We start from the raw sequence: 17,655 nt of genomic DNA on the forward strand, positions 1-17,655 counted from the left end.
AGATTACCTTGGCCATAACTATGTGTAGGTTATTCTTACTAACAGCTTTAATATCACGAACCAAGCCACTAACAACATAATTGTAAGCCTGTAGCCCTTTGTAGGCTTTCAAGTCATCAGCACTGTAGGCACTGGGTGTAAACAACAAATAGTTTACAACGTCTGGGTAGCAAACAGATGGCAGAATTGGTGTCCGATCCTCCTTATGTATCTGACACGGAGAAATAATATAAATTGTGCTGCCTACCAGATTACAGTCGTCTGTTTTATTGTATCAGTACTAGTATCATTTACTATACTCATCAGTCATAGATTAGTCCAGTACAACATGACCAGCTTGCTTTTTTTCCATTTGACTGTCGCAAGTTTTTTCAGGCTGGTACAGTCAAAAATTGAAAAAAGTTTTGGCCTACTAAACTAGTCATCGATTCTACTAGTGTATTAATTGGAGTCAACATGAAAACGTTAGGTAAAAACTTTAAACTAGTACAATCTCTTCTTCAAAGTTTCACCAAATGGTTTTATTTATGCAATTTAAAGCTCATAATACTGTACAACTTTGGTCGAGTAAAAACACGGAGCAAAAACATGGCTGAATCCTGAATGACTCCTATTTGTTTAAATAGGGGACTACATAGGCGGCAGAATGTAGTTTCTTTTTCCCTGCCATGGAAGCGCACTTGTATACCGAGGAGGAAAGTAATTTGCATTACAGCCGTGAGGCGGCTTGGCTCGGTTTTCCCTTTCGGGCGCTCTCGTTTTCTGTTAGAATTTGGTAAAGAAAAAAATATATATATTATTTACCAGCTTACTGGGTCCATTAACATAAATCTGACAGCTGACAAGGTCGGGATATAAACGAACTTTTGCGTTAAACTGTGTGCTTGGATTCACATAATTTTTTCTGAGTCTTATATGGGTCAAACCCATCAATCACAGCCAGTTTCTCCACATACCGTGCCCTTTCTGCAATTGGTAATTGTGGCAGCGGGGGCGTGGTCAAGCGCCGGTCTGTGACAGGAGGGCGGAGTCAGGGAAGGTAAGTGGCAGAATCACTACACCTGAGAGCAATTAACCTGTGTTTGTGTGTCTTCCCAGTGACCACACCCTATATCAGGAGGGAGAGCGAGAGCGGAAGGAGCTCAGCCCTGAACAAGACGCCAGTTGTGTGTGTCTGTTTGAGTGTGGGAAGTTGTTACACTGAAAAGTCTAGCAATAAACGCTATTGTGAACCTGATCTTTGTCCTGCCATCCTCTGTGCTCCACCCACCAATACTGAACCGCTACAGTGGTGCCGAAACCCGGGATGTGGAGCACCAACCCAGCAGCCCCATGGAATCCTCCCCGTTCGCCGACCTGGTCCACGCCCTCGCCACGGCTCAGCAAAGCCAGCACCAGGCGCTCGTCACACTCCGAAAGGAACAAGAGCGGCGCTTCGAAGCCCTGGTGCTGGCCCAGCAGGAAGATCGCGAGGCGTTCCGTCATCTCCTCACATCCGCGGGGCCCACCAGCACTCCGGCCGCGGGCCCGTCTCCCCTCACTGTCACCAAAATGGGCCCGCAGGACGACCCCGAGGCGTTCCTCACGTTATTTGAACAGGTCGCCGAAGCCTCGGGGTGGCCCATGGAGCAGCGCGCGGCACGCCTTCTCCCCCTGTTAACGGGAGAGGCACAGCTGGCCGTGCTACAGCTCCCCGCCGACCGCCGGCTGGCCTATGCGGACCTCCGCTGGGCCGTCCTCCAGCGCGTGGGGTGCACACCGGAACAACAGCGCCAGCGCTTCCGCGCGCTGTGGTTGGAGGAAGTTGGCCGGCCGTTCGCGTTCGGCCAGCAGCTCCGGGACGCCTGCTGGCGGTGGTTGAGGGCCAACGATCGCGACGCCGAGGGAATCGTCGACCAGGTGGTACTGGAACAGTTCATCGCCCGCTTACCAGCAGGAACCGCGGAGTGGGTCCAGTGCCACCGCCCGGCATTGCTGGATCAGGCAGTCGAGCTGGCGGAGGATCATCTGGCGGCTGTCCCGGCGGCAGGACAGCAGATGGCATCATCTCTTCTCTCCTCTTCTCTCTCTCTCTCCCCCTCCTCCTGTGTCCCGTCCTCGCCCCATTCCCCCACCGTGGAGGCGGGGGCCGGCGCCACCCCAGCGGTGCCCTCCCGTTTCTCCCTTCTGTGTCTGTCTCTCCCCCACCTCAGGTGAGTGAGCCCCAGATCACCGGTGCAGAGGGAAAGCCCGGGCCGGTTTGCTGGCGCTGCGGGGAGCCGGGCCACCTTCAACAGCAGTGCACAGCAATGGAAGTAGGCGCGGTGGTTCGGATCCCCGACGCGCCAGAGGCCGCCCTCGATCGGGCCGGAGCGTATCGCATACCGGTGAGTATCCAAGGGGCTACATATCAGGCGTTGGTGGATTCTGGTTGTAATCAGACCTCAATTCGCCAAAGCCTGGTTCAAAACGAGGCATTGGGGGGAGCACAAGGGGTGAAGGTGTTGTGTGTGCACGGGGATGTTCACCGCTACCCTTTGGTGTCGGTCCACATTATTTTCAGAGGGGAAAAATTTATAGTGAAGGCGGAGGTTAATCCTCGCCTTACCCACTCTTTGATTTTGGGGACTGATTGGCCGGGATTTCGGGGTTTAATGATACGCCTAGTAGAGAGTGGGTCCTGCTATTTGACAGGGGGAGGGCCCAGTGACGCTTTGGCTGGAGCAGCTGTCACAGAGCCATCTACGTCAGCTCCGCGTCAGAGTGAGGAGCCGCCGGCTCCTCCTCTCTCTCTTGGGGAATCCCTCACGGATTTCCCATTAGAGCAGTCGCGAGACGAGACTCTGCGGAATGCATTTGACCAAGTGAGAGTAATCGATGGTCAAACGCTCCAGCCGAACGCCACCCCGTCCTTCCCCTACTTCGCGATTATGAAGGATAGATTATACCGAGTGACGCAGGACACTCAAACTAAGGAGCGAATCACGCAGCTTTTAATTCCGAAGAGCCGCCGGGAATTGGTATTCCAGGCGGCTCACTTTAATCCCATGGCTGGACACTTGGGGCAGGATAAAACACTAGCCCGAATAATGGCCCGATTCTATTGGCCGGGGATTCGCGGCAATGTCCGTAGGTTGTGTACAGCATGCCGCGAATGCCAGTTAGTAAACCCAGCGGCCATTCCAAAAGCGCCTTTGCGCCCTCTACCGTTAATCGAGACCCCGTTTGAGAGAATTGGGATGGATCTCGTCGGGCCATTAGATCGGTCAGCACGAGGGTACCCAAGGCCGATGGGTCGGTCCGGTTCTGTGTGGACTATAGAAAAGTCAACACGGTGTCTAAATTCGATGCATACCCAATGCCTCGTATTGATGAGTTGCTCGATCGACTCGGCACTGGTCGCTTTTATTCGACGCTGGATTTGACGAAGGGATATTGGCAGATCCCCTTGACTCCACTATCCCGAGAAAAAACGGCCTTTTCCACACCGTTTGGTTTACACCAATTTGTCACCCTTCCGTTTGGGCTGTTTGGGGCGCCTGCTATGTTTCAGCGGCTGATGGACAGAGTCCTCCGCCCTCACGCCACTTACACGGCCGCGTATTTAGATGACATCATCATCTATAGTAATGACTGGCAGCGGCACCTCGAACATCTGAGGGCCGTCCTTAGGTCGCTGAGGCGAGCGGGGCTCACAGCCAACCCAAAGAAGTGTGCGATTGGGCAGGTGGAAGTACGGTATCTGGGCTTCCACTTGGGCAATGGGCAGGTGCGTCCCCAAATTAATAAGACAGCAGCAATTGCGGCCTGCCCGAGGCCCAAGACCAAAAAGGGGGTGAGACAGTTCCTGGGGCTGGCTGGCTATTATCGTAGGTTTATACTTAATTATTCGGACATCACCAGCCCGCTGACTGATCTCACTAAAAAGGGGGCACCAGATCCGGTCCAGTGGACGGAGCAGTGCCAGCGGGCTTTCTCAGAGGTAAAGGCTGCACTGTGTGGGGGGCCACTTCTACCCTCCCCTGACTTTTCTCTCCCCTTTATGTTGCAGACCGATGTGTCGGACAGAGGGCTGGGGGCAGTTTTGTCCCAGGAGGTGGAGGGGGAGGACCGCCCTGTCCTGTATATCAGCAGGAAGCTGTCGGTGTGTGAGGGGCGCTACAGCACCATAGAGTGAGTGTTTGGCCATCAAGTGGGCGGTTCTCGCCCTCCGGTACTACCTGCTGGGGCGCCCTTTCACCCTCTGTTCAGACCACGCACCCCTCCAGTGGCTCCACCGCATGAAAGATGCCAACGCGCGGATCACCCGTTGGTATCTGGCGCTCCAACCCTTTAATTTCAAGGTGGTCCACAGGCCGGGGGCGCAGATGGTCGTGGCGGACTTCCTCTCCCGTCAAGGGGGGGGGGGGGGGGGAGTCGGCTGCAGGCCGGACAGCCGCCCGGCCTGAGTCGGGCGGTGGGGGTATGTGGCAGCAGGGGCGTGGTCAAGCGCCGGTCTGTGACAGGAGGGCAGAGTCAGGGAAGGTAAGTGGCAGAATCACTACACCTGAGAGCAATTAACCTGTGTTTGTGTGTCTTCCCAGTGACCGCGCCCTATATCAGGAGGGAGAGCGAGAGCAGAAGGAGCTCAGCCCTGAACAAGACGCCAGTTGTGTGTGTCTGTTTGAGTGTGGGAAGTTGTTACACTGAAAAGTCTAGCAATAAACGCTATTGTGAACCTGATCTCTGTCCTGCCGTCCTCTGTGCTCCACCCACCAATACTGAACCGCTACAGTAATGTACTCACATAACCAGAATTATCATCCATCGTGTCACTTTACTCTCGCTCGTACTTTGTTTTATATTGAGTGCATGTACTTGGTCTTCCAATATGGCGCCTAACAAAATCTCGTGGCGCGGTGACGTCATGTGAAAGGGGTCTATAGTAATAATTGGCAGCAGCATCTAAGGGCTGTCCTGATATTGCTGAGATGTGCAGGACTCGCAGCAAACCCAAGGAAGTGTGCACTTGGGTGGGTGGAAGTACAGTATCTGGGCTTCCGCTTGGGTCATGGGCAGGTGCACCCCCAAATTCATAAGATTACAGCAATTGCGGCTTGCCCCAGACCCAAAACCATAAACATTGAGAGGCAATTCCTGGGGCTTGCTGGCTATTACCAGAGGTTTGTACCGAATGTTTTGGACATCACCAGTCTCCGACTGACCTCATTAAAAAGGGGGCACCAGATCCGCTCCGGTGGTTGGAGCCATGTGAACGGGCTTTTGTACAGGTTAAAGCAGTTTTGTGTGGGGGCCCACTGTTACAATCTCCTGACTTTTCTCTCCCATTTATCTTGCAGATTGATGCATCAGACAGGAGGCTGGGGGCTGTTTTGTCCCATGTGGTGGAGGGGAAAGAGCGCCCTGTGCTGTACATCAGCTGCAAGTTCTTGGTGCGAGAGACGAAATACAGCATGATCAAGAAGAAGTGCCTTGACATCAAATGGGCAGTTCTCATTCTCCGATATTACCTGCTGGTACACCCTTTCACTCTCTGGTCTGACCACACCCCGTTCCAGTGGCTCCACCGCATGAAGGATGCCAACATGTGGATCACTCATAGGTATCTAGCTCGTCAGCCCTGTAAGTTTGAGGTGGTCAACAGGCAAGGGGCATAGAAGGTGGTGGAAGATTACTTCTCCCACCTGGGAGGAGTCAGCTGTCAACAGGATGGCTCCCCGCCCTGAGTCAGGCAGTGGGGTATGTGGCAGCAGGGGCATGGTTGAGCATCAGCTGTGGGCGACAAGGAGTCAGATAGAACTGACAAGTAACGCATGATTAGGTTCACCTATGTTTGATTACTGGCAATTTACTTTTGTGTGTTTTTCTGTGTCCTTTCAGAGAGAAGCTGGTAATCAGAAAGAGAGCTGAGCTGCCCAGTGCCATGTTTTTTATGTTCATGTGTGTGAAAAGGAAAAGGAACTAAAGTCACTGGAAAGTGAAATTAGATTAAAATAAAAATGCACTTTGAATTGTCAAGCATGTCTTCACATTCCTCTTTTCCTGAGCTGTTAAACTGTTACAATAGGTTAAACATGCAGTTTGTAATATTTAACGTGAGGGGAAATAAATATTCAGGCACTTTTTTTTAAATATAGTTCCAGTGCATATATCTATTTCAAATTTACAATCATAATATATTTTGACTTTGTACTGTAGGACATTGCAGTTATAGAAAGACTGCAGTTTTCACCATGTGTGTGGACATGTGACTGCTAATAACAGGTTATGTGAAAGGAACTGAAACTTTCAGCATGTGCAACATGAACTGGAACTTTTCCTATATTGTCTCAGAATTGTTCACGTTGTTACTCTCGTATCAGAATGACCCAATCATATGGCCTGTGTAATACAGTATAGCTATAATTTTAAGAACCAGGTTTATTAGCAAAATTGAGATGAGAAAATGACATTTCATTTTGAGTACTGTTTTACTTTAAATGGGTCATTTGAAAGTACAAAAACATAAGAGATACAGTTAAGCTTACTATTAAGGTTCTATACACTGGAGAGCACTTGCAACACAGGTCTACCTGATAATTTGGGTTGTCGATCATAGGTGGTTTCCATTTCCCCTTATATGTTGGGTTGGGCACCATGGGAAGCTTCCATGGCCCACAGCCTACAGCATGGACACAGGCAGGGTTAGCAACAAGAGGAGCTTCCCACTCCCCATCCATCTCCACTGACCTGTTTAGCCAAACAAACAAATATCACAGTTAGACCAACATTGTTTTAAAATGACAAACATTTAAAAAAAATTCTTAAAAATCACATTTACATTACTTAACAATAGTCAGTGATTATTCATTTAACCTGAGATTGACAACCTGAAAAGGTGTAGTAAAAATGATGAAATGATTTTCATAAAATTAAACAAAGTTATTTTACTCCCTGTTATCTGCATCTCTTATTTGCAAATACAGTAGTCATCAGAAGGATAGGCATGGTGGTGCAATGGTTAACACTGTTGTCTCACAGCAAGAAGGTTCTGGTTTCAAACCTCATGGCTGACTGAGGCCTTACTGTGTGGAATTTGCATGTTCTTGCCATGCCTGTGTGGGTTTCCACCAGGTGCTTTGGTTTCCTCCCACAGTCTAAAGACATACGGTAGGATGTAGCAACCATTACTGTTATGATGTGACACAGTTTCCTGTTTTCGAATTGTTTGCTGTGAGTCTCTTTCTTTCAGTGTTGGCATTTAATCTACAATCTTTTTCATCTTTTCTACAAATAATTTTCCACTATAATTTTCATTTTGTTATATTTTCACTTTCCCTTTTCCGCATTTTTTTTTCAAAGAATGCCAGAAACTTGAAGTTTTCCTTCCTGTGCAAAGACCGCAATTGGAGGTCATCTACATTCAGTCTGCCTTAATATCAACAAATCTTTGATTAAGGTGCATAAACCATTATGATGGCACACATTCAGCTTGTTCAGTGTGTTGAGTGCAGGATGTTTAGTCATTCTTCCTCCATCATTAGGAATAGCTTTATTTGTGATGTGTGTATTACTTAGCTCTATGATGGAGAAGATTGTAGCATTAGACATGTGCATCCAGACTCTAGAGAGGGTTAGCGAGAACAAGAGCAGTGTAGTTTCTGTAGGGGAAATTCTGAATGCCCGAGGTGAAGTGAGTAATCCCCCCCCACTTTGACATTAGAGCCCTCACAGCAGGGTGAATGGGTGATGAGTCAGCAGCATAATTACAGAGCCAAAGCTACTGCTGAGGCTCACCAATGGGAGCAAAACTCCTCTCCACTTCACATATCTAACAGGTTTGCTCTCCTCATTGAAGCACCTGCTGAGAAGCCTGAAAGAGCTCTGGTTATAGCAGACTCTATCTTCCAGCACATGAAATTAACTAGGTGAAATTTAGGGGCACCAGCACCTTTAGTCAGGTGTATACCAGGAGCCAGGGTGCTGGACATAGCAGGTAATCTTAGGGTCCTAGGTAAGCACAGGTTTTCAAACAACAACAACATATGCCTAACAATATATGCCTTCATCAGTCTGAGGTTACCAAGAGTATCTTTGTAGATGTGTTTCAATTAGCAAAGGTGATGTCCAATGTTGTAGCATGCTCTGACCCCATCCCAATGTGGCATAACGAGCTTACAGCAGACTATGGTCATTGAACTGCTGGTTGCCCAGTTTGTGCTCTAAAAACTACGTGGGCTTTAAAGATAATTGGAGTAGTTTTGAGGGCCAGGTGGGCCTGTTAGGGCGGGATGGTATCCATCTCATTTCTTGCAGCATAGCTCATAGACTCAGAACAGGCCTAGTTAACTTGTGACAATTCAGAGCCAAGGACAGGGAGCAGACAAACAGGCTAAACTGATTGTCTCCTAGCTGCACAGAGTTGTCACTAAGGTTCCACTATATTGAGACTGTGTCTGTTCCCCAAGCTGTACAAAAAAGTAGAAATACTCAGACAGTTTGTTCTAGTAATCTATTTAATATAAAATTAGATAATACTGATTGTACAGCCACTGACAGCACCTTTGCTCGAAAGGTAGGACTATCAGATCTCTTGCGTCCAAAGCGCTAATTGTTAAAGAACTTATTACTGATCAGGATTTTAATGTACCGTGCTTAACAGAAACATGGATTAAACCAAATGAGTATGTAGCATTAAATGAAGCTCGTATTCTTGGATACAATTATATACACCAGCCTTGCCTCACTGGCATAGGAAGAGGCGTAGCAGTTATTTATAATGATTATCTTGGAATAACACAAAAATCTGGACATAAATTCAATACGTTTGAAGTTCTTCATACTAACATAACACATGTAGCCACAAAAAATTAAGTCTACCCTGTCAATTCTGTTACTTATTATTTACAGGTCCCCAGGGCCATATTCTGAATTTCTTTCTGAATTTGTAGATTTCATCTCAGACATGGTTGTTTCTTTAGACAAAAGCTTAGGTGTTGGAGACTTTAATATTCACTTTGATAACTCAGAAGTCCCTTTGAAAACAGTGTTTGTCCATTCTACACTGCCAAAATATTGAAAACTGAATTTGAGGAGAAAATTATCTTGCTGCATGGACAGATATTTTTACTTGATAAGACATCTTAGAATAAGTTGGTTGCAATCTAGAACTAGGTTTAATAATCTCAAAATTGGTGTTTTGTATTCTTCTAATAGGAAATGCTAGATCGTTTCAACTATTTAAGATATTTTCATTTGCTAAAATATCTTTTTTTTGCAGTGTAGATTCAGTAGGAGTTAATCAGAACATCATAGGATCATAATGGTAGTCGCACTCTTGATCTAATGCTAATATTTGGGTTAAATATAGAAAATATTGTCACACTTCAACATTCTGAAGCTACCTCAGATCATTATCTCACCTTATTCAAAATAAGTCTGAGCAATAATATATGCACCTTGCCACACTACTGTGTCAAACGTACATTCATGTCAACTACTGCACAAAGTTTTATAAATAGTCTCCCAGAGTTATCAACTTTGAGTGGCTCACCATCAGACTCCACAGAACTTGATCAGACAAGCAAATACTGAGAGTCAACATTCTGCTATACTATAATGTAGCTCCACTGTAAAGAAAAATGATTAGAGAGAAAAAAACAGGCATCCTGGTATAATGGTTACACATGCACCTTAAAACAGACCACCTGAAAATTAGAACATAAATGACATCAAACAAAATTGGTAGTATTCTGATTAGCATGGAAGGAGAGCTTCCTGAAGGATAGAAAAGCTCTTAGTGCTGTTAGATCAATGTATCTTTCCACCCTAATAGAGGATAACAAAAAATAATCCTCGATTCTCATTTAGTACTATAGCAAAATTAACTAGGAAAAAGATGACCAAAGACACATGCACATCTGAAATATGTGTTAGCAAGAACTTCATAAATTTTTTCAATGACCAAACTGAAAATATCTGACAAATTCAAACTACTAAGTTAAGGCCAGACAATTTAAATAACCCTGTAGTTAACAATATGATTGTGTCAGATCAGCAGTTACAGTCAAAGTAAAAAATGTTTGTGAATCCCTTGGAATTTTCTATATGTCTAATTCCCATACAAAACAGTCATATATTCATGTAAGTTACAATAATGAACAAAGACAGTCTCCTATAACTAAAGATACACAGATTTTCAAAGAATGTGTGACCATATTGAATAAATCATTCAAACTGTGAAACTGAAGGTCGGAAAAAGTAAGTGAACCCTAAGCTAATGACTTTTTAAAAAGCTCATTGCAGTCAGAATTTAGCACACCTGGGTTCCATTTAATGAAACGAGTTCAGAGGTGTGGCCTAGAATTACTTTGATTGATAAAAACCCCTGAAAAGTTTGAGTTTGAACTTTTGACAAGAAGCATATCCAGATGGGAATCATGCCTTGCACAAAAGAGCTATCTGAAGACCTAAGATCAAGAATTGCTAACTTACATAAGGCTGGAAAGGGTTACAAAGTCTTCTCAAAGATTTTAGGTATTCATTAGTCTACTGTCAGACAAGTTGTCTATAAATGGAGATGATTAGGTATTGTGGCTACTCTGCCTAGAAGTGGGTGCCCTGCCAAGATGACCCCAAGAGCACAACGCAAAATCATTAATGAGGTAAAGAAGAACCCGAGAATGACAGCAAAAGACTTGAAGATGTCATTAGAACTGGCTAACATCTCTGTTCGTGATTCAACAATATGCAAAACATTGAACAAGAAAGGAGTCCATAGCAGGACACCAAGAAGGAAGCCACTGCTGTCAAAAATGAACATTGCTGCACGCCTGAATTTTGCAAAAGAGCACTTGGACACTCCACAATGGTACTGGGAAAATGTTTCGTGGAGTGATGAAACCAAAATTGAACTATTTGGGAGGAACAAGCAGAACTCCATTTGGCATAAAAAGGGCACTGCATATCAACATCAAAACATCATCCCTACAATAAAGTGTGGTGGAGGGAACATCATGATTTGGGCCTGCTTTGCTGCATCAGGGCCTGGACAGCTTGCCATCATTTGAGGGGAAAATTAATTCCCAAATTTATCAACAAATTCTCCAGGATAATGTGAGGGTGTCTATCAACTGAAGCTCAGAAGAGGCTGGGTGATGCAACAGGACAATGACCCCAAACATCGCAGCAAATCCACAGCACAATGGTTTCATAAGAACAAAATCCACTTTTTGGAGTGGCCTAGTCAGAGCCCAGATCTCAATCCTATTGAGATGCTGTGGAATGACTTGAAGACAGCCATACACAGAAGACAACCCAAGAATATGGAAGAGTTAAGGCAGTTCTGCAGGGAAGAATGGGCTAAAATTCCCCCTGCACAATGTGCAGGTCTGATCTGCAGTTACAGGAAGCGCCTGGTTGAGGTCATTGCTGCTAAAGGAGGGTCAACCAGTTATTAAATCCAAAGGTTCACTTACTTTTTCCACCACTCCTGTGAATGTTGAATGCATTTGTATAATAAAGTCATGAAAAAGTAGAATTTTTTTGTGTTATTGGCTTAAGCTCATTGTGTACATCAGTACCTGTGACTTGGATGAAGATCAGATCACTTTTTATTACCAATTCATGTAGAAAACCAGATAATTCCAAAGGGTTCACATACTTTTTACTTTGACTGTAGAATGTTTTACTCCCCTTAGAGAAATTGAACTAACTTCATTAATTTCCACATCAAAACCTTCAACTTGTCTACTAGATCCCTTACCTACATAACTCTTCAAACAGATAATACCAGAAGCAATTGAACCTCTTCTAAAAATAATCAATTCTTTCCTTAGATATATGTACCTAAAAGATGTGCTATGTACCCAAATCCTTTAAACTAGCAGTTATCAAACCCTTGATTAAAAAACCTGACTTCAACCCCTGTCAGCTGTCCAATTTATAGGCCAATATCAAAGCTCCCCTTTATCTCCAAGATCCTAGATAAAGCTGTGACACAGCAGTTATGTTCATATCTACAGTACATAGGAATAACATCCATGAAATGTATCAGTCAGGATTTAGACCTCATCATAGCACAGAGACAGCTGTGATGTCAGTTAAAGTAGTAAATGACCTACTGTTGGCATCTGATCAGGGCTGTGTCTCCCTGCTTGTATTGCTTGACCTTAGTGCAGCCTTTGACACCACCGATCATTCCATTCTCCTGGATAGACTAGAAAATGTTGTGGGAGTCAAGGGAATAGCTCTCTCCTGGCTCAGGTCTAATTTAAATGATTATCAATTTGTTGATGTAAATGGTGATTTTTGTATTCATACTGAGGTAAAGTTTGGTGTTCTGCAAGGTTCTGTCTTAGACCTACTGCTTTTTCCTTTATACATGTTACCTCTGGATAATATTATTCATAAGCATGGTATTAGTTTCCACTGTTATGCTGATGACACACTTGTATGTTTCTGCAAAGCCAGATGAGACACACCAGCTTAATAAAATTGAGGAACGTGTAAAGGACATTAGACGCTAGATGCTTATTAACTTCCTTCTACCTAACTCTGACAAGACAGAAGTACTTCTCGTACTTGGACTAGAATCACATATATAGCTAGAAGTAGGTCTTCTGATTACATCGTAACTCTGGATGGTCTTTCTATTTCTTCATGTGCAGCAGGAAAAGACTTTGGGGTGACCATTGACTCCAGTCTCTCATTTGAAACTCATAACATTACAAGGATAGCTTTCTTTATCTCAGAAATATTGCTATGATAAGAAATATAATGTCACTACATGATGCAGAAAAACTAGTTCATGCTTTTGTTACCTCTAGGTTGGATTATTGTAATGCCTTACTGTCTGGATGTTCCAATAAGTGCATAAGATCCAATTAGTTCAAAATACAACAGCAAGAGTCTTTACTAGAACTACTGCGCATGTCTGATCGAGTGAACGCTGGCATGTTGATGGCTGCCGCTGCTCATCAGTAACTTTCTAACTTAAATCCGCCTTTGTTTTAAGTTTTTTTAAAAGTGATTTTATGTTCCCTGCTGTTTATTATGCGGTTCGAGAAATCTTATGCCTGGTTTGTACTCGCCTGGACTGTAGCGTCTCTTCTCTTCCATCCGATACCTGGTCCGATCCAATACACCGCTGCTGAGCTCCTCCGCCTCTGCGGTCACCTGTCTGTGCCCCCGCTGGCATCGCCACACCCGGACATTGCTCTCCAGCCTCGGTGGAGATACATTCACCGTGGCTCCCGTCGGAACTTTTACTACGACGACTCCAGACCCATTCAATTACTCTGGTCCACCTCTCACCGACCCCGCAGACTTGCTGGTCAGGCTACTGATCACAGTGCGTTAGCCATCCCAGCTAGATCAACAATCAACGCCTCCATTAGACAAGACAACTCCACCGTCAACTTTGGTCTCCTCAACATCCGCTCACTCACGGGCAAAGGTCATCTCATCCAAGTTCTCCTCAACGACCATAAGCTTGACTTCCTCTGTTTGACTGAAACATATCAATAATCTGGCGATTTCTCACAACTCAATGACTGTACACCTCCTGGATTTGTTTACATCTCTCAACCCCGCGGCTCGGGTTGCGGTGGTGGTCTTGCATTAATCCATCGCGAGACATGGAAGATCCAGCCTGTGTCCATGCCTGCCTTCAGTTCAATGGAATGTACAGTATGTCAACTTCCAGGCCCCACTCCCACCATCATTGCTTCTGTCTACCGCCCTCCTAAGCCACACAAAGACTTTTTAAATGATGTTGCTACCCTGCTCACTCACCTTTCCACTCTCTCTCCTAATATTGTTCTGTTAGGGGATTTCAATATCCATATGGACAATTGCAATCTTACTCACACCCGTGACTTTTCATCATGTCTTGATAGTTTTGGATTTCAGCAATTTATTGATTTCCCCACCCATGTTAAAGGTCATACACTCGACTTAATCTGCTGCTCTGGTCTCTCCCCTTCCAACTGCTCAGCTGATGACCTCCACATATCTGACCATTTCCTTGTCTCCTTCAGTATCACACTCTCTATCCATCATCAAGACTCCTCACCTTATCACTTTTAGGAATATTAAGGACATTAATATTGATTCACTGTCTGCCTCTATTGACAATATTCTTATTCCCGACCATCTCCCCTCCCCTGATGAACTAGTCACTTTATACAACAATGGTCTTCACAACATCTTGAACCATATCGCTCCTGTTAAAACTCGGATTGTCACCTTCTCACAAACTGCCCCATGGTATTCCCCCGAACTCCGGTCCATGAAAGCCAAAGGTCGCCAACTTGAATGTCTCCACAAGAAAACTGGTCTAACTGTCCACAAAGAAATGTACAAAGCCCACATACTTCAATACAAGGACTCCATCATTCAAGCTAAATCTGACTACTACTTTACTCTAATTCATTCCAACGATGGCAACTCCAAAGCATTGTTCACCCTGCTCAACAAAATCATCAAACCACCTGACTCTCTCCCCGCTCATCTGTACTCAGCTGACACTTGCAACAAACTACTGCACTTTTTCAATGAAAAAATTCACAAAATTCATCAACATCTTAGCTCCAACTCTCCATCTCACCCCTCCACTGAACTCTTTCCTTTCCACCAGCCATTTTCTAGCTTCCAGCTCCCTGATCTCTCTGAAATTTCTGGCCTCATCCGCAAGTCCAAGCCCTCTACCTGTCAGCTTGATCCCCTCTCCACTTCCCTTGTTAAATCCTGCCTTCCCTCTCTCCTCCCCATCATATCTGCTATCATCCACTCTTCACTCATTACTGGAACTGTTCCCACACCATTCAAAGTTGCTGCTGTCACCCCAATACTCAAGAAACCTGGCTTTGATCCCACAGACTACAATAACCTCCGCCCCATCTCCAACTTGCCCTTCATTTCCAAAATCCTCGAAAAAATTGTAGCCTCTCAACTCCACTTCCACCTATCTCACAACTCCCTATATGAGCACTTCCAGTCTGGATTCCACCCCCGCCAAAGTACAGAAACTGCTCTCTTAAAGATCACCAATGACCTTCTCATGGCAGCCGATTCTGGTCTACTCTCCATTCTCATCCTCCTCGATTTAAATGCAGCCTTTGACACCATCTCTTACTCCATTCTCCTCCATAGACTCTCCTCCATCGGTATCACTCACACCCCCCTCAACTGGTTTCACTCCTATCTCTCTGGCCACACTCAGTTCATTCAACTCAAGTCCTTCAGATCTCAACCCTCCCCCGTCACCTCTGGCATGCCCCAGGGCTCTTTCCTGGGGCCCCTCCTCCTCTTCATCACCTACCTCCTTCCCCTTGGCAATATATTTTGTAAATTTAATATCAACTTTCATTGCTATGCGGATGACACCCAGCTCTACCTGTCTGGAAAACCCTCTTCCACCCTCCCTTCCCCTTCCCTTCCCACCTGCTTAGCTGAAATCAAATCCTGGTTCACCTCTAACTTCCTGAAACTGAACAGCGACAAAACTGAAGTCCTCCTTGTAGGCACCAAATCCACCCTCTCCAAAGTTGACAGTATCTCCTTTTCAATTGACGGTTCCATAGTCTTCCCCTCCCCTTAGGTCAAGAGCCTGGGTGTCATCCTAGACAGCTCTCTATCCTTCCTCTCTCATATCAATAACATTACACGGTCTGCTTATTTTCACTTACATAACAAATTGTCTTCGCCCCTCCCTCACCTCCCACACCACCTCCATTCTTGCACAGTCTTGTCACCTCCCGCATTGACTACTATAATTCTCTCCTCTTTGGTCTCCCTCAAAAATCTCTTCATAAGCTCCAATTGGTCCAGAATTCAGCTGCCTGTATCATCACCAATTTGCCCTCTTTTCATCACATCACCCCAACACTACAGACTCTCCACTGGCTCCCTATCAAATACAGGATCAATTTTGAAATTCTCCTCCACACATTCAAGGCCATCCATAATCTTGCCCCTCTATATTTGTCCAATCTTCTCCACATTGCTACCCCCTCTCGTTCCCTCCGATCCTCCTCCATCTTCCTCACTGTCCCCTCTGCCCGCCTCAGTACTATGGGGAGTAGAGCTTTCAGTCGCTCTGCTCCCCAACTCTGGAATTCACTCCCCCCCCGACATACGTAATATTGACTCTCCCTCTATTCAAATCCAGACTGAAAACTCACTTGTTTCAGTTAGCATATTCATTGTGACTTTTACCATCTCTAAATTCTCTGTTTACTTTCTCTGTGCTTTTATTGTCTTGTTTTACTGTTTGTATAGTGTCCTTGAGTGTTTTGAAAGGCTCTTCTAAATAAAATGCATTATTATTATTAGAACTAGAAGATATGACCACAACACCCCATCTTATTAACATTGCATTGGCTCCTAATCAAATTTTGCATGGATTATAAAATAATACTATTGACCTATAAAGCACTGAATGGTCTTGCATCACAGTACCTGAGTGAACTTCTGGTCCTTTGTAACCCACCACACTTACTTAGATCAAAAGGTGCAGGTGATCTTTTGATACCTCATATAGTGAAGGCTACATCAGGGGTAGAGCCTTTTCTTCCATAGCCCCACAGTTATGGAATAGCCTTCCAAGTAGCGTTCAGGACTCAGACACAGTCTCAGTTTTTAATATGAGGCTGAAAACATATGTTTCGTCAAGCCTTTATTCTGAGATCTGGAGGATCCTCAGGTATACAGTGTTTTGGTAAACTGGGATGTATAGATGCTGTCAAACCCCCCCAGTCTCACACGTTCAGTCGGGTTTGTTGACGGTTGAGTGGCTGGGTGCTTTATGTCCTAGGGCTCTCTCATTTCTGTTACCTTCTGGCTGTCCCTTTTTGTTATGCTGTCATAGTTAGTTTTGCCGGAGTCCCTGCTTGCACTCAGCACAAAATGTATACTGTTTTTCACCATTAGGTGATTCCAGGCAGACCTAACAACCTGTGTTTTCTCTCTCTTTCCCCCCTCTCTTTGTCTCTCCCTCTGTATATCTCTCTCTGTTGCGTTACATGTCAATTCCGAGACACTAGTGATGCTGATCTCTTCTGCTCTTCGGACCTGCCTGATCCATCCTGATGCCCTGTGTCTGACTGGAGTCTCATCGCTTCACTCCTGTGGAGGTTGGCCCCATGTAAATAGTCGAAAGACACACTTAGAAGAGGACTCTGGACACTTACAGTTTTTCTATGATGGCTGAGGATCAATGATCAGTTGATAACTTCAACAAAATAGACTTCATGCTAAAACTATAATGAATTTCCTGGTTACACAGTTATACTTTGTGACTATATAAGACACAGTTATGGAAGTAAGTTATTTATAATCATGCTATCTGTTATCACCCAGATGAGGATGAGTTCTCTTTTGAGTCTGGTTCCTCTCAAGGTTTCTTCCTCATGTCATCTGAGGGTGTTTTTCCTTGCCACAGACTTGCTCATCAGGGATAAATAAATTTATTAGGGATAAAATTGGCTCATAAAGTCTAATTTTCTGTAAAGCTGCTTTGCAACAATGTTTGTTGCTAAAAATTTTATACAAATAAACTGACTTGACTTAGACCAACTGGCTACTCTAAATTGCCCATAGGTGAGAGTGTGAATGGTTTTTTATCTCTGTGTTAGCCCTGCGATAGATTGACGGCCTGCCTCAGGTGTATCCTGCTTCTCACCCAGAGTCAGCTGG

At 45.0% G+C, this 17,655-nt stretch overlaps 1 protein-coding gene across 1 annotated transcript in view; it reads right to left on the minus strand.

Annotated features, from left to right (window-relative positions):
- Window positions 1-17,655, minus strand: part of si:ch211-274f20.2 (calnexin) — a 107,361-nt gene that overhangs the window by 26,775 nt on the left and 62,931 nt on the right. The window contains exon 9 of the mRNA XM_060927587.1: window positions 6,552-6,708. Coding sequence (XP_060783570.1) covers window positions 6,552-6,708 — 157 coding nt within the window. The remainder of the gene's footprint in view (window positions 1-6,551; window positions 6,709-17,655) is intronic.

This window comes from Neoarius graeffei, chromosome 8 (genome assembly GCF_027579695.1).
Source record: "Neoarius graeffei isolate fNeoGra1 chromosome 8, fNeoGra1.pri, whole genome shotgun sequence".
NCBI lineage: Eukaryota > Metazoa > Chordata > Actinopteri > Siluriformes > Ariidae > Neoarius > Neoarius graeffei.